The 27,470-nt window shown below is 39.1% G+C and overlaps 1 protein-coding gene across 3 annotated transcripts in view; it reads left to right on the forward strand.

The window, feature by feature from the left end:
* The window catches only part of map3k5 (mitogen-activated protein kinase kinase kinase 5), a 121,826-nt gene that overhangs the window by 82,812 nt on the left and 11,544 nt on the right, over positions 1 to 27,470 (forward strand). For all 3 annotated transcript variants that reach the window (XM_041805065.1, XM_041805067.1, XM_041805066.1), the window contains 9 exons: positions 2,092 to 2,144; positions 4,986 to 5,081; positions 7,305 to 7,386; positions 11,718 to 11,851; positions 14,801 to 14,928; positions 15,471 to 15,607; positions 18,919 to 19,024; positions 24,083 to 24,240; positions 26,334 to 26,511. In XM_041805065.1, the coding sequence (XP_041660999.1) occupies positions 2,092 to 2,144; positions 4,986 to 5,081; positions 7,305 to 7,386; positions 11,718 to 11,851; positions 14,801 to 14,928; positions 15,471 to 15,607; positions 18,919 to 19,024; positions 24,083 to 24,240; positions 26,334 to 26,511 (1,072 nt within the window). The remainder of the gene's footprint in view (positions 1 to 2,091; positions 2,145 to 4,985; positions 5,082 to 7,304; positions 7,387 to 11,717; positions 11,852 to 14,800; positions 14,929 to 15,470; positions 15,608 to 18,918; positions 19,025 to 24,082; positions 24,241 to 26,333; positions 26,512 to 27,470) is intronic.

Below are 27,470 nucleotides of genomic sequence, written 5' to 3' on the forward strand. Positions count from 1 at the left end.
GGAATAGTCGACTATTTGTTTCAGTAGTCAGTGAGTAGTCGACGATCAAAATAGTAATTAGTTAGAAACCTATGGATTCATGCCACATTCTTGAACTGCTGAAGTATTAACGCCTGTGTTCTTAAGTTAATGAATGCCAGGCTCTCATCAGCTGGAAGCATGGGTACATTTCTCCAAATAAGAACAGAGAAACACCCTTTTATGTCAATATAAAGGCATGAGACTGCAGGGTTGTGTGCAAACACAGAAGGCACACAGGACTGAGAGGCAAAGAAGCAAGGTCCAAATAAAAAAAAAAACTGTTAAAACAAAAACAATAGGGCGCCGGTTTGGCTCTGGGGTGGAGCATACGCCCACACACTGAGGCTGTAGTCTTCAACGCTCTGGTCACAGGGTCGATTCCTAGTCTTGGCACATGCTTGGTGCATGTTTTCCCCTCTCTCGTCCATCCCTTTGCCTGTCTCTCTCTGGCTTTCCAAACTAATAAAGGCAAAAAGCCCCCAATAACAATACTTTGAAATACTTCAGTAGTTCTAATGTATGTAGTGTCGCTAGAAACATCATTTAAACACATTTATACCTGCTTGTCATAGATAAAAGTCTGCTGATAAAACTCTTATATGTGTGCTAAATTTAGATTAATAATTTAACATTTTGCAGCTAAGATCACACACTGCTTGTCCATACTAACCATCTTTAAGTCATGTATTTTTGCATATTATTTAAATACATAAAAGCGTTCCATCCATAAAATGCAGTAAAATGGAATAAATAAACTATCTTTTGTCAGAATCGTCTTAAAAACTATGTTAGAATGTCTGAATCTTCTTTGAATCTTTATAGAAACAAATTTCTTTTTAAGAGCAGTTGGTGAATGAGGCCCATTGAGCATGATATTTATTTATTTTATCAAATGTTTATCTGTGTTGAGAGAATGATGTAGCAAGTAAACCATTGCCACAGTACAGTATTTATAGCCTGACCTAATTTACAAAGCCCATCGCTAGAACAAGATTTCATCATGATTTTTATGGACCTGTAGTGCTTTTCTAGTTGTCTGGCTACTCAAATCACTTTTTACACCACAAGTCACACTTACCACATCCACAGGTGGATTTTGAAGGTTGCTTTGTAGAGAGGCTGTCAGTATTGTCTGATTCATGCTTGTTCTTACTCATTCACATGCCACTGTTACAGCAGTGGGGGCAGCCCAGGGTTTATTTTCTTGCTTAAGGGCATATAGATGCTACCTTCTGAGCCACAGACGCGTTTTCTTATGTTTATGAAGAAACTGAATTAGCTTTATAAACAGATATGATTCTCTTTATCAGTTCTATAACATTGAAATACAAACTCTTTCCCTCTCTATTTTTTTGGTTTATAAATCTTATACTTTTAATTTTCTTACTGCATGTTTTTGTCAAATTGATGTAAATTGTCCATACTTGTATCAGTTACAAGTGTTGCATCTCCTGAGTTCAGCATAGCCTCTGAAAATGCTTGTCTCTGATTGGCTGGCAGGTCTTTACACTGTGAGTCATATAAAACCCTACAGTAGTTCACTTAAAACATCCGGTGTATAATGCTGCATGTTGCCATAGCAACAATACAGCAGGCTTACTCTGTAACTTTTTTAGTGAAAAGTTGTGATTAAATTAGAGGTGCTCTTTGTGTGAGTAAAGGTGATCAGTGTTCCTCATTTGTTATCTTTTGTGTGCTTCTCTTAAATGGTTATGCGCTGTTGTTTGCTGTTATGAAGTATAATTTATCATAAGTATGGGTTATTTTCTCATTGTTCTACATTTTTGTTTTCTGCCAAAGCTGCTCATAAATAAAAACAGCTCCACATAGACACTGTTCTTTAATCCTGCTACATCTGCAGCTCTGACTTCATATTTGCATTTCATTCAAGTGCCACAGCCAATCTAATAAAACCAATAATGTCATTTTATTGCTGCAGATTGAATTTAAATACGCTGCTCCTGTAATGTTATCATCATTCTGCTACAATCAATCAGCGCAGCATCTATTGCACGTTGATTGAGCATCTCCCTGCAGCTGTAATGATGTTTGTTTCTCTGTGTCCTGCAGCACAAGGGGATTCACGAGTGGAACTTCAGTGCCACATCAGTGCGAGGCGTCAGGTCAGTGTGTGCTGTCTTTAATGACACTCTCATATTACTGATGAGTGATGGCACAAGGAGCTCACACCTGTCTCCAAAGGGTGATTGGTTTAGATTTATCATCAGACAGTGGGGTTAGGAGAAAGTTGGCAAGCTCCACATTGTCCCTAATAGTTAGAAGAATCTTCTCTGCCTTAGATGAGGATGTCTCAGTTCTTTTAAGCAACACTGCATCTTTTTATACTTCTCATTATGCTCAGTTTTGCATGATAATATGCAATGTTGTTGTTGTTTTCTCCATGATCTTGTTGTTTACTGAGGCCTAATCCATATGTAGGCAGCTATTTTATAAAACATTTTCATTGTGTTTTTGCCTTTTGTACACACAAATGGCATTATTGGTCAGTGTGAACCAGTGTTAATTTCATCGACTAAAACTATGACTAAAAATGTTTGTCATCAGCCTTTTTTTTTCATGACAAATCAAGACTAAGGCTAACAAAAATAGGTCTGTGATGACTAAAACTGACTAAAAGTACATTTAGTTTTTGTCAAGATGACTAAAACTGTACTAAAAAGTAACATAGTTTGTCAGACATTCAAAATCCGTGATATTTCTCCACTGTGGAAAAATCAGTCAACACAATGCATCTGTAGCTATTCTACCTCTCAGCTGTAGAGAGCAGGGACCCCATGTTTGGCAGGGTGCAGAGAACACACTACCATGACTTGGTACCAGATTTAGGCAAGAGAATAAATGCTTGGACTAAAAGTAAAGACTAAAATGTAGGGACTTTTTATGGACTAAAACTAGACTACCTAGACAAGCATTTATTCTCTGGCTGGAATCTGGTACCAAGTCATGGTAGTGTGTTCTAAGCACCCTGCCTGATCTGGGGTCCTTTCTTCTTATAGTTGAGAGGCAAAATAGCCTAGATGCACTGTATTTTAGCAGATTTACCTTCAGTGGAGAAATATCACGGATTTTGAATGTTCGAAGAAAACTACATACATTTTAGTCTAGTTTGAGTCATCTTGATGAAAACTAAACTTACTTTTAGTCAGTTTTAGTCATCAAAGATCTGTTTTTGGCTAGTCTTAGTTCAGTTTTTGTCATGGAAAAAAGTCTGTCGACAAACATTTTTAGTCATAGTTTTAGTCGACGAAATTAACACTGGGTCACAGTCCTGTTGGAATGGAAAACAGCTTTCCCCAAACTGTTGCCACAACGTTGGAAGCATAGTTAAAATGTCTTAGTATGCTGAAGCGTTAAGATTGTCGTTCACTGGAGATAAGGGGCCTAGCCCAAACCCTGAAAACAGCCCCATACCATTATCCCTCCTTCACCAAATGTCACATTGGCACAGTGCAGCCAGACAGGTAACATTCTCCTGGCATCTGCCAAACTCAGACCCTTCCATCTGACTGCCAAGCAGAGAGACAAGATTTGTCACTCACCACAAGTTTCCACTGCTCCACAGTCCAGTGTCAGTGTGCTTTACACCACTCCATCCAACACTTGATGTGGGGCTTGCATGCAGCTGCTTGGCCATGGAAACCCATTCCATACATTCTCACCCAGAGTTTTTGAGTTTACATTACATAATGCCAGTGGAAGTTCAGAACTCTTCAGCTATGGCATCAGCAAAGTGTTGGCAACTTTTACACACCGTGCCCCTTAGCAGTTCTTCTGCTTCATTGCTGAGCTGCAAAGGTGGCATCCATGATAGAACGACGCTTGAAGTCACTGAGCTCTTTAGAACGGCCCATGTGGTATCAAAAATGTTTGTTAATGGAGCCTGCATGGCTAGGTGCTTGATTTTTACACCTGTGGCAACAGGTCTGATTGAAACACCTGAATTCAAGGATAAACAGGTGTGACCAAATACTTTGTTCATGTAGTTTATAGTTTATATATATTTAATTATATAGAATAAAATAAAATATGATACATTATGAAATAGCACCATACCCTTCAGTATTTTACTAAACATGGTAACAATAATCATAATAAGACCCACCACAATATCTTATAAATAAAAATATAAAATGCTTCTAAAAACAGTAAAGGGTAGGCTATGTATGTATTTGTTTATTGCAACTTGTCAACCAATGAGGACTTGAAGTCTAAAAGGACTATCATGTATACTCATGCATTTTATTCAGTGCAATAGAAGAGCATGCAGGCTTACAGTATACATCAGTGTGACTTCTTGTCTCACAGACTGTATCAGACTGCTCCATTAATACCACAGACAGTCTGCCACACTCACTCTTCATCATGTCTTCTGTGTGCCTCTTTTTTTCTCCACGGTCCTCAGAGGAATTCAGAGTCAGATGAGGGAGAAGTGGAGGGCCGCACTCACATGTTGCTAGGGAACTACTCATTCTCTGTGCCCACTCAGCCTGCAGACAGTCAGCAGGACACAAAAGCGGCTCTGCCAGCAACGAATCGACCACACATACAGTCGCTCTGTTGTCTGGCGTCTCTGCATAACCAGCCTTGGCGCAATAGCTCAGAATTGGACAAGTGCTCATTTCAGCGGATAAAGAAGTTCCCATTTAGTTTATGAGTTGAAGCTCTCTGTTTTTTTCCATAATTCAATTTGCATTAAAAAATGTCCTGCATCAAGATTTTGTCCTGTTACGAACTGTCCTTACCTGAAGCACTGAACATTGTTAAATCTTTCCTTGGTCTTCTATTTTGATGGAGTATTTGTCCAGTGGCTTGGAAGAAACTCTTTTTTATGCCAGAAACATAATGGTTGATTTTATAAGTCCAGCGAAAGACTTCATTCATTTGTTTGAGCATCTGTTTTCACGTGATGATCGTCCAACTAATTATGAACTGTGTCTTTACAGCATCTCCAAGTTTGATGAGCGAAGTGCCTTCCTCTACGTCCTTCATAATGCTGAGGACTTCCAGATTTATTTCTGCACAGAGATGCACTGTAAAAGGTTGGTCTGTCGGTTCCTCTTCATTCTGTTTCTGTTTGACATCATGAAGCTCCTTTTAACAGACTGATAAAGGTGTAAAGACCTTAAATCTTTATGTAAAGTAGTGTGAAATAAAATGATGAGCTTTTCCAGTGACTTTTTGGCTGACTGCTGAGGTCAGCCCTACACATGGCTCTGCATGTGTCTGACTGAGAGACTGAGTGAGTGCCTCTACTTTCAGAGCCATACATACAGAGTTGTGCTATGGGCGGGTTTAGTTGTACTGAAAGCTGTCGGTAATGGCTGCCTCCACTGTGGTAAATACCTTGGATATAGCTTTAGCATTGCATCTGTTTTACTAGTTTCTGTATGAAATAAAGAATTAAAACAACCCTAAAAGCTTTTCATGTTGTGAAAGATGTTTTCACTCTTCTGCCAACCTGCTTCGGCACGAGTGTGTGATAGGGGGAAAGGGTTACTTCTTGTGTGAGTGCCTATATACATTGTTACAATGCTAGTAAAGTGATTAGCTCAGATTTAGCCACAGCAGCACTTTTGTCAGAACTGGACATTTGTTTATTAAATCAAGAGCTGAGGGCAACGCTGAAAGCTTTCCGTGACAGAAAAGATGTTTTCGCTCTTCTCCCGGCCTGCTTAGACATGGGTCTGCAATAATTACAGTGGGGTTTTCTGGTGTATTCAGGGCCTGCTGCTGCAGTAGCTCGGAAGTAGCTGTAGGAAAGCACCAGTTTAATCGGAACTGGGCCACATTTTTTAAATCCAGAGCAGAGAGCCACACTGAATGCTTGTCTTTGCAGAGAGGATGTTTTTGCACGTTTTCTGACTGGCCTTGGCATCAATTTTAGATGAAGCTCTGCCATTAATCATCTACGGCAGCGTTGGCCTGCACAGGAATAGCGCATGCAGGGATCACACGGACAGAACGTTCCTCCAATCACCTTCTGAAGATTTTCTGAAAAGTCCTACCCTTTCCCAAACGCTTTCTACGGGAGCTTTCCCAGACGAATGTCAAACATATGCATGCAATGGATATATGAGTCGATCTGGCATGTCAGGTTAGCTGTTTCATGCCAACAGGGATTTAAGTTTTAAACTTTTAGGCTCCTTCAATTCTCAATCCAACAACATTAGGGCCAGCACTATTACACACCCCTAAAAAAATCACTCATCCACAACACATAGTTCAGTCAGGCATTTCAGCAGGCATCCCAGATAGATGCAGACAGCCATATACTAGGTTTCAACCTAGTCTTGTTACCTTTACTTTTATTTTAGGCCTCTTATTGATATTTCCTTAAACTAGACTCACTCATGTGGTTCTCTGACATTTCTTCTTCCAAAATATTATTTTGTCTATGCAGACTGAAACTCTCAGGTGTGAGTTTACTTCTACCAAACCCTACAAACACTGTTGTCAGCTGTTCTCAGGTTGCGACATTCGCACTGTTTGTCACTTCGAGTACACCTTGTCTCCCTCCTGCATGGCCGTGTTCCTCACTTGCTGCTCAAAAAAGCACAGAGTGTTCAGACTCTAACATCAGATGCTCCAGATCCATTATGTGCCGTGTGAGAGTCAGTGAGTCATGCCTGCTGTTGTCATGATGCTGCTCTCCTTTATCACAAAGCCAGGGCAGTGACAGCAGGGAAGGGAGGGGTGAGAAAAACTCTGAGGAAGCAGGTAGATGAAAGGTGTAGTAAAAAGGAAGAGATGGAGCCTGATTGTTTTTGTGCATATGTATGATCGGCATGTATGCAGGCTGGAGCACACGTGTGTGACAGAACACCTGCAGGCATGCTTGGAGTGACAGTGAGACGAGGCGATGTGCTAATTCACAGCTTGGTGCAGAGACGTGATAAAGGTCATTATATGTATGTGTGTGGGAGGTGTGCATGTAAACACACTGTAACCCTGTCTGGATAAGACCATCAGCTAAATACCAACACTCACTATCACAATATGGGCTGAATAGATCTCAAATAACGTGCAGAATGGCACATTAAAACTCAAAAAAACTCTAATATAAACAGAATTTGAGAAAAGACACTTAAGTTTCATCCTTTAAGCCATTATTTAAGATACATGTCCAAAACTACACAATTGTTTTACTTTCTCTGCTTTGTAGATTTCCAATTTATCTACCTTTCCAGGTATCCAAAAAAAGTCCAGTGGATATGACGTGTATTGATCTGTTGTTTAGACTGATCTGGTTTTTTCTTTGTCAGGTTTTGTGATCTGGTCAACAGCATCACAGAAGAAGCCTGGAAAGGTCCAGAGGAGGGAGACTGTGACACCGACGCCTTAGAGGTGAGAGGACTGGAGACAAGGTTTACTCCGATATCAGCTCCGATAGAAAAGTTTGGTTATGTTTTAACTTGCATGTTATTTTGACTTTCATTGTTTTGCATCTATACTGGTCAGCCATAACTTTCTGAGCACTGATAAGTGAAGAAGTAAGGCTGAAAGATTTGGGAAAACAATCTAATTACGATTTTTTTACCCAATATTATGATTGCGATTTAATATGCGATTATTTATGAACTTCCTTATCTACTGTTTTTTATAACGAAAACAAGCAACAATTAATTCTAAATTGTAAAAAACACAATATTAGATTACATTAGGGCTGGACAATTTTGAAAAAATATCTAATTGTGATAGTTTAGACTCATTTTGCAAATTAGATATGAACTGTGTATCAAAGGGAATTGTAATTTGATATAATTTTATCGTATTTAGAAAGAAAAACATACAAAAAAGAAGAAAATAGGATTTTTTTGGACACTAGTCTAAAAACATGACATGAGAATGATTGCAAAGGTTACGCATAATGTCTCTGCTGCAAAAAAAAAGTTTTAAACTTGTATTTTGACACAAATTTAAGGTTAAAAAAATACTGCACCTTCTGGGATTTGAAGAATGCAACAGGCCATATTGTGATTTTATCTAGTTTGCAATTAATTGCCCAGCCCTATAAAGAAGAATGACTATTTCTACAGTGGCACTTTTAAGTGGGTGGATGTTTTTTTGGGGAGTTCAGAATTGGAATCTCTAAGTTGAAGTATTGGACGCAGGAAAACCTGGCTAAGGACAGATGTCTAAATGATGGATTCAGAGCATCTCCTGGGGCAGTGATCATCAACTGGCGGCTCGGGGGCTATATCAGGCCCCAAAGTTCCCTATCTTGTCCCCAAAAGATGTTTGAAGGAAAAAAAAAATGTGAGGACGACAAAATATTTGGTGTTTTTTAGGGTATTTTTTTTCTTTAAATCTCTACAGCTATCAAATCAACCCCTAAACAGTCAAGGCTGCAACAGTTTTATCAGGAATGACTCAATTTTGGATCCATTTTTTTTACAGAAATCCACCTGCCAGCTATTACAAATAAATATGATGCATGATAAGCACGTATCTCATCAAGTCCACATTTTTCTGTGTCAACGTTTCACTTCAGGCTTTTGGAAAGTGTGATTTTCCTGACGGAGAACAAAAAGGGTGAAGGGTGAAGGGTGAAGGCCGGTCCATGTGGTCTAAACCATCTGGAGCAACTGAAGCTAGATATGCTGGCTCTAATTCCTCAGATGGCTGGAAATTCAACTTATTAGTGGCATGTTTCATCTTTATCTGCACCTAGCATGCCCTAACAGAAAGGGAAACTAGCGAACATCACCAACAAAATCAGCTTAATTCAACTGTTTCCTGTTTGAGTCATGAGCCATGCAGTGTGAAGCAGGGCAACGTGATGTGATGCCACAGCCTGGTTTTACCTGTGCACCATTTATATTTTCCTTCTTATTGCTTGCGTTGATGAGGATCAAGGAACACATGAGATCAACAAGGCCCTGGGAGTGTCCAACAGGAAGATTTCCTTGATTTTCTGTCCCTTTTGTCACTCAACAGAGCATGCTAGCTTGTTTTACACAGTGGAGAAAGTGCAGAATTAATCATATCCGTGTGTTTGAATACTCTGACTTGTGTCAACACAGACGCAAAACCATATGGCTCAACACCAACAAAGGCTTGTCAAAGTATCACACTTCAGTTTTAGAATAACAGAATCAGTTATCAAATATAAGGATGCAATGTGGACAGACAGCGTCTGTTGCTGCATGTTGCAAAGCAACATCTGGTGCTTGCATGCTGTTAGGACAGGGTGTAAGTTTTTGGCATAGCCAATAAGTACATTTTTATGGCTCTGCACCAGCAATAACCAGAACACAGTATCTCAAGAAAGCTTTGAAAGCTTTACTTCAGACTGTTGCCTTCCCTGTTTTGCACTTTGTCCCATCTTCATAGTGACCATCAGGTTCTTGGTCATTTCTCTTACTAAGGCCTCTTTCCCCTGATTGCTCAGTTTGGCCACATGACCAGCTCTTGGAGAGTTCTGGTTGTGCCAAACTTCTTTCACTGGAGAATTATGAAGACCGCTGTGCTCTTGGGAACCTTCAGTGCAGCAGATTCTTCCCATTATTCCTTTGATAATGGCTGAAGCAGTAAAACCTCTCACACAGGAACTTAATGCTGAATCATCTTACAGTCAAAATCCCCTTATGTGGATCAAAGAACAGTGGGGGGGCTTTCTCCCAAGAGGATTTACCGAAATATTTGTTTTCCTCATTCTGCAGTTATGTAACACTTTCTTGCATTTGTGCCAAGAATCAGTGCTCCTTTTTATTTCTCTCTTTTATTTTGTAAACTTCATGTTGGCTTTTGCGGTGCATGAGCCCTGCTGTTAAAATGTTGAGGAAAATTTTATCTTGTTGATTAGTATCATCAAAAAAATTATTCAATCACAGATGATGAGGATTTGGCAACACTGGAAAAAAAAGAATTTTTTAAAGTTGATTTCATCCAAATTTAAATTCCAGTAACTGGATCAAAACTCAGCTGCACGCCTCGCCTAAATGTACGGTATCCTGCCGGGATCAGACCTGGATTTTTCTCATTTGCTTTGTCAGCTCTGACAGCACAGAGCAGGCACCTGCTGCCGTGTTCACCTGTCGTCCCAGCAGAGCCTCGGGAAAAGAAAAGATCATTATCCCGAAATGCCGCCGCACCCTTTTTGACTCAGCAGAGCAGCAGGGATCAGATGACGAACTGGTTTTTTATGTATATCTGTGTCTGATGTAACAAAGAATCATGAGTAAGAGTTTACTTTGGCTGATCTCTAGACTTCATTTCACTTTTTAACACAACTTGTTCCGAAAACAAAGTCTTTGCATGTTTCCTGTGAAGAAAAGTACATTTGTTTAGCCTCTTAAACTGAGGTCCCATCAGGATAGAAAAAAGGATGTTTGTATTAGCAAATTAACTAATTTAAATTCAGTGTAATAACAAGAAAATGAAGAGCGCAAACAAGGACCAGAGCTTTTCATTTATTATGATAACAGACTTGCATGCACAAACTCAATTCCAAAAAGTTGGGGCGCTGTGTAAAATGTTTATAAAAACGGAATTAAATGCTTTATAAATCTCATAAATCCATAATGTCATGAAAATTTCCGCTAATTTTGAATTGAATGTCAGCAACACATTTCAAAAAAGTAGGGAGAAGGCCATGCTTACTATTTCATAGCATCCTCCTTCTTTTAACAACAGTCTGTGAAAGTCTGGGATGTGAGGAGACCAGACAGGCCAGCTCAGCACCCAGACTCTTCTACAGTAAAGCCATGTTGTTGTGATGGATGTGGTTTGCGCTTTAGCACTGTCTTGCTGACATATGCAAAGTTTTTTCCTGTCTGGGTGGAAGCATATGTCTCTCTGAAACCTCCATATACTAATATAAAAGCAGTGATAGATGTGTAAGCTGCATATGTCATTAATGTCACTAAAGCAACTCTATACCATCAAAGATGCAGGCTTTTGAACTGTGCGCTGATAACAAGCTGGATTGTCCCTCTCTTCTTTAGTCCACAGGACACGGTGTCTGTGATTTTGAAGGAGAATTTCACATTTTGGTTCATCTGACGGTCCAGAGAAGACAGTGTCGTTAGTGGATTGTGTTCACATGTCCTCTTCTTTTCATAACACAGCTTTAAGTTACATTTGTAGATGGCATGGCAAACTGTGTTGACAGGCAATGATACCTGGAAGTGTTTCTGAGCCCAGGTGGGGATTTCCAGAATAGAATCATGCCTGTTTTTGATCCAGTGCCACCTGAGCTGACCTGACCTTCAGCCTTGTCCCTTGCGCACAGAGATTTCTCCAGATTATCTGAATCTTTTTATGTTATGTACTGTAGATGATGGGATATTTAAATTCTTGACAATTTTACATTGAGGAACATTTTAACCTCATTAGTTGCAAAATGCTCCCGAATTTGTTTTTCATTAGTACCACTTTTTCAGCCTTTAATGATCCCATTCCTACTTTTTTAAGATGTGCTGCTGCCATTAAATTCAAAATGAGCTAATATTTTTAATGAAATAGTAAAATGTCAGTTTCAACATCTGATATGTTGTTTATCTTTTATTGTATATAAAAATTGGTTTATGAGATTTGCAAATCATTGCTTTCTCATTTTACACAGCATCCTAACTTTTTTGGAATTGAGGTTTACAGTACTGTCACATAAATCATCAGCATCCCTTTAATGCTTTAGCCGATGATCTGACTGTTGAATGTTGTTGTCTTCACAGTATGACTATGAGTACGACGAGCACGGAGAGAGGGTGATTTTGGGAAAAGGCACATTTGGAGTCGTGTACGCAGGCCGAGACCTCAGCAACCAGGTCCGACTGGCCATCAAAGAGATACCAGAGAGAGACAGCAGGTGAGGAACAGCACCAGCATTTCAGTCGGAAGATTTTCTCCATTGTCTTTTTACCAGTAGTGAACCACAGCACGCACACACCTGCAGAATTAAAGAGTGACAGCAGTAGGGTAAAATAAATACTGATATAATACAAGTATATTTTATCAGATATGAATATATGTGGACACTTTTAAAGATGTTTTGGAAAATGACCAAAAGAAAAAAGTTATGGCAAGCCTGTTGCAAATACCAGGGCCTTTTTGATCCCAGGCTGTCATGTGTGAACACAGAGATGAAAACAACAAATCCTGAGGAAGTGAAACTTAATTCTTTTAAGAGAAAGGTGTTACTCAAGAATAAACCTAAATAAACCAGTTCTTTATGCTTGAATCATTAGTCCAAAGTCTTCAAATACTGCTGAAAAATCTGTGTTCCCAAAGGATAAATCTAAAAATCTGTGGTGACTTGCCAGCTTTTGCTCTGTTGCCAGCAATGCACCAAATGGCACATTTTGTCACAGGGTATTGTATTATTAAGATTGCTTTGGAATTAGCTGAGTACATTCAAGCTTTAAAGAAAATGAACGCCTTTAATTTGAAGCCACCCTCAGGACTCGCTTCATATTTTTAGAAATGCTTGCAAATGCTCTGTTTGTTCTCCTGTGCAAAGCTGAAATCACAGCTTGAATGTAAACAGGTGTGTGAGCTGCTAATGCCTCATCATGTTCAGCACTAATGTTGAGCATCATTAAGAAAAGTGCTGCTTAAAGCACAGAGCAGCAGAGTCTCTGAATGTCTCTGCATTTCGGGGCTGGTATCCAACTAAATGACTGCTGAAATGAAAAAAAGCTTGCATCATCCTCGTTCTTCTCTGATTGCATGACTTCCTCACAGACGAGATGATTCCTCTGCCAATAATCACATCAGCGAGTCAGCAGGCTGCTCGGCTGCAAAGAATGCTGAGAATCTGGGTAAATAATTTAGATGTGGATCGAAATCTGAAGACAGAGAGAGAGAAACAGAGTTTGTGATTCATGTTGGAAGGTGAATGCAGAAGGAAATCACTGCTAGGCATCAAGAGTGAACCTCTTTGTTTATCTGGTCTAGTCTTTTAAAATTAATGCAGTTTATGGCCATCTTCATAAGATTTCTTTTGCTCTCCTGCATATTACCAATTACAAAATTTGAAACAAATTACAAGAAGACCCTAAACTTAAGGTCTTTGTCTTATTTGACATATTTAAAGTGATTCTTAACATGGAGATGGACACATCTGCTGTAGATAATGTGCCTTATATGTTTATGATGGTGGTCCATTTCAATAAATATCATCTGTTTTTAACAAGACAGTAATCAGGTAATAGTGCATCCTGGGTATTTAAAAAATAGCAGTTTTCTCAAAGTATGGAATGAGTTGCATATATAGGCGCTCGTTGTAAACTGCTTCTTATGTATCAAGATTTTTAATATGAAAAGTATTTGCCTTGGATGTTTTACTTTTTTACTGATTTTATAAATCAGACATGGTCAATAAAGTGGCTTTTTGTCCCCCCAAAAATTACCAAAAAACATTTTGATGTCAAAGTAAAAACAGATTTTTACAAAGTAATGTCTATTAAGTACAAATATGTAATGTAAAATAAGTGACTGCATAAATATTCACCCCCTTTAAAGTGACTGACCTAATTCAACAAAAGCCCAGCCAATTGGTGGTAGTAGTAGTGGAACACTTAGTGAAATGGGGATCACCTTAGTGCAGTGAATGTGTATTAAAATACCTGTGTCTGGGAGGTCCAGTCACTGGTTAGTCAGTATTCCTGGCTACCATTACTCCGGGAACACAAAAGAACACTCCAAGCACCCAAGTTTAAATCAGGGGATGAATACAAAATAATTTCCAAGGCAGTGAGCATCCTCTGGAGTTTAGTTAAATCCATCATCAAAAAATGGAGGGAATATGGCACATGTTTAAATCTGCCTAGGTCAGACTGTCCTCATAAAATGAGTGAGCATGCAAGACAAGTGAGAAGGACCACCAAGACACTGAGATGAGATGAGATGAGATGAGATGAGATGAGATAAGACAACTGTTGTCCAGGTTCTTCACCAGTCAAAGCTTTATGGTAGAGTGGCTAAGAAAAAGCCACTGTTGAAGAAAACTCTTTAAATCTGGGCTAGAGTTCACCGAAAGGCATGTGGGAGACTCCGTGGTTGAGTGGAAGAAAGTTCTTTGGTCTGATGGGACCAAAATTATGCTTTTTGACCATCAGACAAGACGCCAAACACTGCACATCACCACAAAAATGTCTTCACTGTGACGCACTGTGGTGGCAGCATCATGCTGTGGGGATGCTTCTCAGCCAGCCCTGGTAGGCTTGTTAAGGTAGAGGATGAAAATAAATAAGGAAATATATAGGGATATTCTGGAGGACAATGTTATGCAGTCTGTAAGAAAACTACGGTTGAGAGAAGATTATTGTCCAGTAAGACAATGACCTGAAGCATACAGAGAAAGCTACATGGAAATGGTTTAAAGACAACAAGGTGAATGTTCTGGAGTGGCGGAGTCAAAGCTCAGATCCCAATCCAATAGGATTTATAAAATCAATAAAAGGGCAAAAAATCCAAGGGGATGAATACTTTTTATTTGTCCTGTATAAGCCAGTGTTTGTCCTACAAATAGCTGAATGTAGTCGTTTTTCTCACATCTGCACAAAAAAACGAGACCTCGGGATGTTCAACAGATGAGTCATGTTTACTGAGTCAAAGGAAGATTTCATTTTAAGCTACCAAAATCTCACTGAATGGCAGGTCTTTAAAAAGCTGCTGAAGCCTGTGTGTCCGTATAGAGGGAAAGAACTGAGGACCTTGAGTAGAACTTTTTCAACCACATGTAAGAACTAACCACTTTCTTGTCATTGTCTTTTATTCTTGAAAATGACCAAAGCATTATGTATTTTTAACACAGGTATTCTCAGCCGCTGCACGAGGAGATCGCTCTTCATAAGCACTTAAAGCACAAGAACATCGTCCAGTACCTCGGATCCATCAGCGAGAACGGATTCATTAAGATCTTCATGGAGCAGGTGCCTGGAGGTGAGACTAAGTTTTGGTCCTAAAAGAAGGAAATGATAGAGAGGAATGCATAGTTTGATATAAACAGGTTGAAAATTTAAAAAATACAAGGCTGGATGTTACATACTGCAATCCTTCAGTATCAATATCATCTTAAGAAAATTCTTGAATTGATTTAACTGCTTATCATCATGGTTTACAACGTTTTACTGAACAGAATTGGATCAAAGAGTTGACTAAAGTTTCTGGAAAAATGGATTTTCCCTCTAAAATAGGCAAGTGACATCCTAAATCTGATTCCTAACAGCTAAGGAAGTAAGATATTCTTCTACCTAAGTCTTTACTCATTCTTTCATCAACCAGACATTTAAAGTATTTTAGATCAAAAGCAGAAAAAAATGTTGATTTTTTTCGTGATTAATTTGAACTATTACAGTCAAAGACAGGCACCAAAGACTCACTGTGAGCTCTAAGTAGCAGATTGAAGATCAATGCAGTGCTACTGATCTCAGGTCAGATTGAGTGCATTCATATTCTTAAAATGTCCCGTCTGTGGTCTTCAGGGAGTCTGTCTGCACTGCTGAGGTCAAAGTGGGGTCCTCTAAAAAACAACGAGCCCACCATCGGCTTCTACACCCGACAGATCCTGGAGGGACTCAAATACCTGCACGACAACCAGATCGCACACAGAGACATCAAGGTGAACGACTATCATAAATTTAATCAGCATTCCTTTTTCCAGCAGCTTCTTTCAGGTTCATTTTTTTTACACAAAGTGAATTATCACGACTTTTTAATCGCCTGAGGATGCTCAACTAGGCTGCATTTAGGAGCCGTTTCAGTCAGAACTGATGACAGTAATACAGGAATGATCCTTGAATTGATAAGAGATACATTTATGTTTGCACTTTTGGTTAAAAGAGAAGACTCAGACTGAAGGCTGCAGAGGCTGATCTTATAAGGGCATGGGGCCCACCTGTGAAACACTTAACTTTGTCAACAGGAAACCCAGTTGTCAGTTGTTGAAGTTGTCAAGAGTGATCTAGGGATCCGTGTTTAATTTATAGGTTTTTGGCAGGAGGTTAGCTGCAAACAAATCACAACAATATGAGAAAAACTAAGAGAAACAGACTGTGCCGTGTATTAAGTACTGCCATTTCCAGCTGTCTGCAAACATAGCTAGATTAATTTCTTGAAAAATGTTGTTATTCTTGTTTTTTGTGGTTTTTGCTTGTGAAAAGGAACCAGCTGGGAGAAAAACTACTTAGACAGCTGCAAAAGAGACAAATATTTGAGGACCCCTATTCATTGTCTTGCTTAAAGACTGGTTTATGGCTAAGTTGAGTTTTCTTTCAGCCATGTGTAAAAGGAACCTTCTAACAAAACTAGCTGAGTTTATTTGTTTCAGAAAAGGTATTAGAAATGGAGCTAATATCCCTTTTTACACTTTAAATTCCTAACAGTTGACTGGAAAAACATAAGGCAGACTTAAGGTTTAAAGGTTAAAAGACATTTAGGATTTGCTCCATATTTGACGGTGTTAAACTCAATCTAACTCCATCGTAGAATTTAATTATCTAGGAAATTCTGTTGGTAAATTGCTCCAAAATTCAGACCCAGCAGGAGAATAAAACTCCTGGGCAGGTATTGAATTTCATATCAACAACATGACCAAGGCTACCCAATATTAGTCAAGCAGCACCTGGCATTCTTTGATCGAGTAAAATCTTAATACACTGTCCCTCCACTCATCCCTGAATTCTCACAGACTGCAGCATTTGCTCCAGAAGTCAATATATGATGAAATGCTTTCATTACAGCTGGTTCCTAGACCTGCCGCAGAGGGTCCGGTGAGAGAATATGAAAAGTGGTTGCTCACTGTCAGTACAAGCATGGATGCCAGCATCCTCTGAATTATTTTCTACATCAGTCCATGCTACGCTGACATATCCTGGTCCCGTTTCTTTCCTACAACCTTCATTTGACAACCCAGATGCAGTTCTTTAAAAAATAAAACCTGATATGCATTACTTTTATGCAAACAAGGCCATAAAAACATCATAGATGGACTTCATCCAGGGCTTCATGAGTACTCTTGGACCCCCACTACCTGCCTATGTAGCCAGGTGTGCCATAAATGAGAATAAGAAATATGCAACAGAGCATCAGAAACATGGGATATGAAACAAAGTTTTTTTAAGGTTTAAAAGGCAAAGAATCAGTTTACACTATATGGATAAAAAGTATTCAGCTGCCTGGCCATTACACCAACTGGGACTGTAATGATATTGCAGTCAAATACATGCACTTTAATCTGGAGTTAATATGAAATGGGCCCACGCTGCACAGATACAACAGTTAATAAAGAGACAGGAGACATTTAGAATAACCCCTGCCACTCCCGTCACTGACAAGCACCCAGTGCTCCAGCACGGTTCTTTGTTGTTTTTTGTTTTGTTTTTTTTTGTTTGTTTTTTTTTTATTCATTTGACAGGGACCATGCAAATTACATAGTGCAACTTCAGTCTGTTACAAACAAGCTAAAAGTCACTGATGTTTCACATGTAGAGATTATAGCCAGATTCCATTCACATCTGAATGAGTTCTGTGCTCATGTGCACATGAATTGTGCCTTATACCTGTCGTTCTCAACTGGTCTAACCTTAGGGCCCACCTATATCTTTGATGACAAATCGCGACCCAAATTTCCAAAAATTTTCAAAAATGCAAATTTAGTAAATAAAGATGTTGCATGTAAGATCTTAGATGGAACAGAATTTAGGACAGGAACAAGAGACAGGGCAAGAGTGATATGTATTACACCCCCCTTTTTCCCATGATAATGTGTAAATTTTAGCCAATTTTCCAGAGATCTTGAGAGATTACTTCATTAACATGGTAAAAACACCCTTTTACTGCAAGAAAAGGAGATACATGATATGAAATATGGATAAAACATTTAAATTTACCCATTATCACAATAAAATTGAGTAAAATCAATGGCATGGTTGCGTGTTTTTCATAGACTTTTGACTCCATTTTTTCCAGACACATTCAAGGCCCTCTGACAACTGCTCCCTGACCCACCAGTTGAGAACCACTACCTTAGACCATGTCTTCAACTGAACTCTGGCATAATGTCTTTAGTACTGTATGCTTGTGCTCACACTGATCAAATGAACCAGACTTTTGGGGTCGCGTGTGTTCAGATCATGTTTAAAATAACTGTGATTGAAATATCAGTCACATGCATAGGCAGTAAAATCATGCCAAAGCCCACATCTTCCCTCCATTCCAGGGCCAAGGAAATGTACTGTTTTCAGGGTGGTATGGAGCATTCCCATTAGTCAAACAAACTGGACTTTACAGCTCAAGCATGCTTTGGCACAGTACAGATTTCCCAGTCTGAGTGGACCCAAGGTTAACAACACTAGTAAGCAAAGCAGAAGAAGTGCTACTTGCACTTGTATTGACTAGAGAGTGTATGTTATATAAAGCAAGATAAATAATTCAAGGACTGCAGAATTTCTGTTTTAAATGTTTGAATTGAATCCTCCTCTGTTTAAAAATCGTTTCCTGTGACTCTCTGTGCAGTAAATTAAATTTGGTTTGAATGCATTACAGGACTGCTATTTAACATTTTCTTCACAGCTCTTTAGCCGAAGCAATTATTCTGTCTTTCTCATATGAATTATTATGTAAAATCTCCTCTTCCTTCATCACACATATAACAACCACTGATAACAGCTCTATCACTCACAGTGATTAGGGTCAGCAGCCCCCTCCTCCTTCATCTACCTGCTTTAACAGCAGGGTCATATAAGCATCATCAGTAAATGTTAATCACCTTGTTTAGGCGGGGATGTCTCCCTCCTCCTCCCACACACTGTGTTGTAACCTGCTGTTTGGGTTTGTGAGCATGTTATATAATATTAAAACCATCACAGCCTCAGATTCTCAGAGAGGGAAATGGTGAATCTATTCTCACTGATGAATTTTTTCAATCTGCAGGGTGATAATGTCCTCATCAACACCTACAGTGGCGTCCTGAAGATCTCAGATTTCGGCACATCTAAGAGGCTGGCTGGGATCAACCCCTGCACGGAGACATTCACAGGTAGACGCTGATGCCATAGAGCAGGGATAAACAACTGGTGGCCCGAGGGCCACATCAGGCTCCCCACATCTTCCCATCCAGCCCCCAGAACATTATCAATTTCAAATATCGGGTATCATTTTCTTTTCTTTTTTTGATACTCCCAACAGCTATGAAAGTAAAACAATTAAGGCTGAAACAGTTTATTCAGGCTTTTTGTTTCATCCATTTTTCAGAAATCCACCTGTCAGCCTTTATTAGCAAATATAATGCATGTTAAACATGTATTTATCAGTCCATCCTTTCTTGATTTAAACTGCAGTTTTCTGTGGAAACAGGTGTTTTAGAGTGTGATTTTTCTGCTTGGGTTTTTCATTGACCACTAGAGAGCTTATTAGCATTAAACCCAGTGACAGACAACATGACAGCCACAGAAATACTCAACTTAAATATCTCAAACGCCCCCTTGTGGCTGGCTGCGATATAGGGACTGATCTGAAAAATGACATGCATTTGAAACAAAATAAAATATTTGAAAAAAAAATATGTGAACTAGAACATTTTTTAAATTCATGAAAGTGTGGCCCCTTAAAGTGAATAATTCAGAAAAGCTGGCCCTTGTAAAGATTTAGATGATGACCCCCACCATAGACTGACACACTGTATGTTTTTGGGTAAAATAAATGTCATACATGACCATGGGTTGGGTTTTAGATGATGCACCTTTGGCTGCAGTCATAGCACTGAGTCTGAGGGGAATTGGTCTAAATCAGGCTTGCAAATCTGGACACCGCAATTTTACGTCATTCTTTGTTTCCAAAACCGCTGAAGTTCTGTCAGGTTGCACAGGGATCAGCAACCTGACAGAGCCCCTTTGAAGTCTAACCACAAATCCTATATTGCACAGAAGTCTCTTTGCTTTGACTCTGCCCCTCCAGAACATTCACCTTGTTGTCTTTAAACCATTTCTGTGTAGCTTTCGCTGTATGCTTCGGGTCATTGTCTTGTTGGAAAATGAATCTCCTCTCAAGCCATAATTCTCTTACAAACTGAATAAGATTGTCCTCTGGGATTTTCCTATATTTTGCATTTTCATTTCACCCTCAGCCTTCCAGGGCTGGCTGCTGAGACACACCCCCACGGCATGATACTGCCACCACTTTGCTTCACAGGGGGATGTGCAAACCTTATCTCTGAGTTGCTTGGAGTGTTCTTTTGTCTTCATGGTGTAATGGTAGCTATGAATACTGATTAACTATCCAACATAGGTGGCTTTATACTACGCACTCAGGTGATCCCAAGGACTACTAACACCAACTGGCTGGACCTCTGTAGAATTAGGTCAATCACTTTAAAAAAGGGTGAATATTTATGCAGTCACTTATTTTACTGTAGTTATTTTTTGACCGATATAACTTTGTAGAAATTGTTTTTGCACTTTTTTTTTGTCAAAAAACCAAATTACATTGACCCTGATTAATTAAACATCCAATGGGGTGAATACTTCATATGGGCACTGTAAACAGGTTTATATACTGACTCAGTCTTTCATACTTTAGCTTCTGTGTTGATACACTGGAGAGCTTATCTAAACAGTGACTGCTAAAAACAATCCAAACAACAACTTTAACTTCATGAAAATCCCCTTTTTTGTGAAACAATGGGCGAAACTTTCCTCAGTTGTAGCCACAAGTTAGGCTTAGTGGTGAAATAACCTCATACAGACACTACTTCATCTCCTGTTGTCATTATTTCACAGCAGTCATCTGTTCTCAGCTCCTCGGCCTGTAGGTGACATCACAGTTAATAGGTGACTGTTTCTATAAAGAGACTCTTGTTTTGACATGAGTCTGCGGTCACATCAGGGCAGGTTTTCTCCCTTGAGGAGCATAGTAGTTGTAGCAGATAACACCCTCAGTCAGCTGATGGGAACAGACAGGGACTTACCCTGATAGGTGGAGCTCTGTCAGGAAACTGGGCTACTCCTTTTTATAGCCCAGGCCGACTATAAACGCTCCCCTGCCCTGCTTTTAGCTCAGCACACAGGCTTCTAAAAGCAGCAAACACCGCCCAGCAGGCTATTATTAGAACAAAAGAGTCTTTTCAACAGGGAGCTGAGATGTTACTTTGGACTCAGCTGTGATTAGAACAAGACATAGGCTAGGCTCTTTGCTGCTGTAAGAAAGCTCTCTGAATCTGATTGGTCACTTGTAAGAATTATGTCATCACCTCAGAACAAAGTGAACTTACAAAAAGACTTGCTTCAAGCTATTCTTTGAGCATTTACATCAGCTCAGTTCATACACCATTGATATTACTTGAACCTTTACTCACACTGAGGGACTTTGTGGCCTTGAAAGTGTTTTCAGTTCTTTTGCACACAATCTGCAGTACTTTTTCAGACACCTGACCCAACTTCATCCCTAATTTCATAGACTGAGATCTCACATGCAAATAGAAAAAAGGTGCAGATATTTTGCCTGTAATTCAGTCAGTGTTTACGTCCCTCCACTTTTCATACAAGGAAACGGTTTCACATATGCACTCCTAAAAAAATCCAGCAGCATTTACCTGAACTCTTGCTGTTTTACTCTTAATTCATACTCACCTCTTTGCAGAACACTTTCTTGTCATTGCTTAACAGCTCTTTTGAACTGCGGACTCTTTCAATAAAAAATGATAATGTGCATTTACTGACTGGTAAACCACTGTTGTCATTTCATGTATTGATTATTCACACTGAGAGAGAAATGCTGTCAAAAAGTAGCAACGCCCTAATGATTGATAACTTAAGCTACACCCAAAGCATTCTGGGAAGGTGCATCTTTTCCCTCCTAAATATATGAAATTCATCAATCAAACAGAAAAATTGGTTTTTGCTTTAAATAAACACCAAAGGCACCTTAACTGATAAAATGAGTAAAAGCTCCATTCCAAAATAGTTGGGATTCCATCTAAGAAGTAAATAAAAACAGACTGCTGTGATTTGCAAATCTTATAAATCCATATTTTGTCCACAATAGAACATATCAGATGTCAAAACTCTGACATTGTTTTCAAAGATTTTTGGGGGGGCATTATACGCGTTTATTGACAGAGGAGGGCAGTGGACAAAATCAGAAATAAAGATGAGAGAGCTGGGGAGAGACATGTGGGAAAGTGCCACAGGCCTGATTCGAACCCAGGCCGACCTGGGGCACACTTAAAAACACTCAGTCATCTGTGCCCCAAACTCACATTTTAACATTTCATGAAAAACATTAGCTCATTTTGAATTTGATGGCAGCAACACATCTCAAAAACATCGGGACAGGGGCAGGAAAAGTAAATGTTACTAATGAAAACAGCTGAGGAAGCATTTAGCAACTAAATAGGTTAATTGGCAACAGATCACTGACATGACTGGATATAAAAGGAGAATTCAAGAGAGGCAGACTCTCATAGACGTAAAAGATGGGCAGAGGTTGGTGAACCAATCTGCAAAAAAAACACAATTAAAAATTTTGGAACACTTTCAGAAAAATGGTCCTTAACATAAAGTTCTGAAGACTTTGAATATCTCATCATCTACATGCACGATATCATCAAAAGATGCAGAGAATCAAGAGAAATCTCTGAGAGCAAGGGACAAGGACAAGGATCAATATTGGATGCTCATAATCTTTGGGCTTTCACTGCATTAAAAACAGGCATGATTCTGTACTGGAAATCACTGCGTGGGCTCAGGAACACTTCCAGAAATCACTGTCAGTCAACATAGGTCCCTGTGCCATCCACAAATACCAGTTAAAGCTGTATCATGCAAAGAAGATGCCATCCGTGTTAATTTCATCAGGTAAAACTATGACAGCCTTTTTTTCCATGGCAAAAACTAGACTAACTTAGTTTTTATCAAGATGACTAAAATTAGACTAAAATGTAATGTAGTTTTCGTCAGACATTCAAAATCTGTGATATTTCTCCACTGTGGGTAAATCTGTCAAAAACAATGCAGCTGTAGCTATTCTGCCTCTAAGCTGTAAAAAAAGCAGGGACCCCAGGTTTGGCAGGGGGCAAACATGATTTAGTACCAGATTTAGGCAAGAGAATAAATGCTTAGACTAAAAGTAAAGACTAAAATGTGAGGACTTTATCTGGACTAAAACTAGACTGAAATGTTTTGAGTTTTCCTCGACTAAAACTAGACTAAAACTAAAAAGGATAGAAATGACTAAAATGTGACCAAAACTAAAATGCATTTCTCTTAAAGACTAAAATTAAGACTAAAATTGAAAATAGCTGCCAAAATTAACACTGGATATGTGAACACAATCCAGAAACACCACCAAATGCAGCAGAAGCTAATTTAAAAACGGACTGAGGTCAAAATGGAAAACTGTTCTGTGGTCAGAGGAATCAAAATTGGAAATTCTTTTGGGAAACCATGGGCACTGTGTCTTGCAGACTGAAGGGGGAGGGGCTGTCAAGCTCATTATCAGTGCACAGCTCAAAGCCTGCATCTCTGATGGTATCCAGTTGCATTAGTGCCTTTGGCCTGGGCCAGCTTATTTACTATTGTGAATAAAATATGGGTTTATGAGATTTGACAATCATAGCATTCTGTTTGTATTTTGGTTTTACAGTGTCCCAACTTCTTTTAAATTGGAATTACAAAGTTTGATGACAGTTCTATATAACTGTTATGTGTAGGTCTACATATTCATGATTATCAGAAAAACTGTCATATTCAGATTCAGATTCTGGCCTTTGTCAAAGTTTAACTGGTGTTAAATTAAAACGGGGGAGTACCAGATGTTTTTGCATAAGTTGTTCCATCAGAAATTAGCCTCGGTTTTTACAGCAGTATGAGTAAATAAAACTAGTGGAGCTCAACTTTTGGTAAACAGAAAAGGAACCTGTAGGACTTAATGCATAGGAAGACTTTCAAGAGTTTTACTCACCTTAATCCTGCTTCAGTAAAACACCTGAATTTCCTGACTTACTGTCAATTATATTTTAGCTTTTTGCCATTACAGATATTCAGACTATAAACATCTAAATACTTGCTCACCGTCTGTCCATATGTTTGTGTTTGTCCAGGCACACTACAGTACATGGCCCCTGAAATCATAGACAAAGGCCCTCGTGGATACGGAAAGCCAGCGGACATCTGGTCTCTAGGCTGCACCATCATAGAGATGGCCACTGGGAAACCTCCTTTCTATGAACTGGGAGAACCACAGGCTGCTATGTTTAAGGTGAGGGACCCCAAAATCCCATCATCTCACTGGGTAATGTGGTTTATTTTAGGGAACAGGTCGTGGAGAGGAAATGAACATCTGTTTCTGTGGTGAAATCTTTCAGAGAGTGTCGATGAACGGAGCCAGTGAACAGCTGCAGCTGGGGATGAGGACAGCTTCAGTCTGCTAGAGCTGATAATTACTCCCCTGATGTTTTATTAGAGATCTGATATTTTTGCCGTTTTTGAAATTATTTCAGTTTGCCATCTGCTTCCTGTTGATTTCACTTATTTGGACATTTACATGAAAAGCCAGAACATTTTGTTGTTTTCATTGCAAACTATCAAAAAAACTTCAATTGTCTGCCCATGTTATGATTTCCACTGTGTTTAGCAAAGTTCAGTCGGTGTAACTTTTTTAGTACCGTCTGTTTTCTCTGTGTGTTGTTTGCACTCCTGCTGTCTGCATGTACAGAAGTTCAGCTCTCAGCCTACAGTTTTGCTAATAGTTGTGAAGTACGGAGTAACTGACTTCAAGTCACACTGCTCGTTTCCACAGGTTGCTTGTTGTCTTTACAGAGGAGTTCCTTTAAACCAGCATTCCACTCTGTTTATTCACTAAACGATACACTGCTGTTTTCTTAAACGCAGGATTATGACCTAATGAGGGGAGAAAACCTGTTAAAAAGTAGTCTGCCAAGTCTAATCTCCCTGTCCTAGCAAACTTTGAGCAGTGAAGCAGCTATGCAGGATTAATGTAATGCAAAATAATTTCCATTAAATGAACTGTATGTAAAATCCACCACCATCCATCCATCTTCTTCGCTTATCTGGGGTCGGGTCATGGTGGCAGCAGGCTAAGCAAGTCAACCCAGACATCTCTCTCCAGCAACATTTTCCAGCTCCTCCTGGGGGATTCCGAGTTGTCCCCAGGCCAGATGAGATATATAATCCCTCCAGCAAGTTCTGAGTCTACCCTGAAGTCTCCTTCCAGTGCCCAGAAGACCTCCACAGAGAGGTGACCAGGAGGCATCCAGCTTTAAAAGTGACAAGAAAACTAAAAAAATCAATTCCAAAACTAACAGGAAGGCAGTTTTAGTGATAAGACAGTGAATCAGCCTGCTTCTTTAAGATCAACCAGTTCATTGGTTACTAGTGTTTGCCTAATGCTTTTAAAAGAAGCTTCTTTTGAACGCTATCACACAAATGATAAGCAGCTCTGACGTCTCCCTTTTTATGTAAACAAACCAAGTGAATCAGCTGTTTTGCTCTTGCTTTTTGTTGCCACCTGCGTGCCGATCGAGGCCAGCCGAAACTCCAAATAATGTCGCAGCACGAACATTTGTTTGAACACAAACAAACACGCTCAGCTCACCGAGACTCCCTCATGTCCTTAATCCCATTTTCTCTGTCTGACTCTCTACTCTCATTTTACACCGTGTGTTTGCTCTGGATGAAAACCTAAAGAGCTCCAATGAAATATTGTTGTAAGCCATGTGCAGCTCATTAAAGACAGTAAAGATGTTTAAAGGCTGTCTGGAAAGCATTACAACCCTCCTTTCCAAGCATTAAATGGAATTTTCCATAAGAAGTGATTTAATTAAAGGGCGGTGCATTTAAACAAGGAGGAGTATGTTTTTGTGCTGAATACACCCTCCTGAAACAGAACAAAGCAGATACTGACAAACAACTACAGATACAATCACATCAGTTTTATCTTAAACATGATGTGTGTGCACTTTCTATGATTTCCCAAACACTGAAACTGTCCTCATAGATCCTTCACTCATCCTGGAGGAATGTCTCGAGGGAGGGGCATCTACGAGCTAATCTAAAGTCAACATTCCTCAACAGCAGTGACAAGAATTTCTACCCTCCTTATTGTCAGAAGACGTTTGAACTTTGAACTTTATTTCTCACAAGTACTGTCACAAGCTGCAGCTTGAAACATAGTCTAATAGCACACCAGGTAAACACTCACAATACACTTAAGGGTTTGCCCTGCAAGTTAGATGCATGCGCTCTCTATTTCTGTGTGAAACTTTTATTCTAATTTCTGTTTAAATATGTCATTGGTCCTTTGTGAACTAAATCAATGTCTTTCCTCTGCAGGTGGGCATGTTTAAGATCCACCCAGAGATCCCAGAGTCCATGTCGCTGGAGGCCAAAGCCTTCATCCTGCGCTGCTTTGAACCCGACCCGGACAGACGTGCCACCGCCTTCGACCTGCTCACTGACGAGTTCCTCACCGTCACAAGTCGCAAAAAGAAGGGAAAGAGTAGCTTCACAGGTGTGTTTAGTTCATTATAAATCTGCCCCACAGCCCTGTTGGTGTTTTCTGACAGCTACAATAAAACTTTAGCTGGATTTTTTAGGGTGAAAGTTTCTGATGACAGCTAAAATTAACAGTTCTAACAAATGTCAAAAGTTTCTAAAATTAAAATGGGTCAAAACTTTTGAAAAATTTTCCAAAAATATATATCACAAAAAAAAAAAAAAAAAAAAAAAAAGCACAGTGAAGGATTTGGATAGTACCAAGTGAGGTTTTCTTAGAAATGTACATGTAAGCATACAAAAGTTCCTAAAAGTAAACAGCAAAAGTAATCATTTAAATGTTGGAAAGTTTTTGTGCAGATTTCCAAAAAAATAAGCCAGCTGAAATTTGTTTGAAAGCTCATCAAAATTCTATAAAGGTTCCCTAGAATGTTCTGTTAAATTTAGAAAAAAATTTTTTGAAAAAAAAAAAACAAAGTATATAGAAGGATTTTTATATTTTTTAGTGAAATTATCTCAAGAATATACAGAGCTGTTAAAAACTAACACAAGCAATAAATACATAATGTAGTTGAAATTATAATTTCATTTATTAATATGTTGTTCATGTGTCAGAAATGTTTGTTTCTGAAAACTCTGGAGATGCCAGTCCAAATTTTGACATTTGAAATAATAAAAAAAACAACAGTATGCAAGCCAGTTCAAAACAAGCTTTAAACATGCAACCAAACAGTGTAAAACACGAAGCCCAAGATGATTGATAAAATAACTGATTCCTGGTTTATATATGAAAATAGATAATAGTTTATACTGGTAATCTGTTGTCTCAGGGATTAAGTGTGAACATTTTACTGATTGCATTCAACACCGTAAAGACTAACTGCATAATCTCCTAATCACACCAGAGAATAAAACCTGGGGAGGTGATGTCTTTTTATTTTTGGCAACCAAACCTGACAACATCTTATCTGCCTA

This window comes from Cheilinus undulatus, linkage group 14, assembly GCF_018320785.1.
Source record: "Cheilinus undulatus linkage group 14, ASM1832078v1, whole genome shotgun sequence".
In the NCBI taxonomy this organism is placed as follows: Eukaryota; Metazoa; Chordata; class Actinopteri; order Labriformes; family Labridae; genus Cheilinus; species Cheilinus undulatus.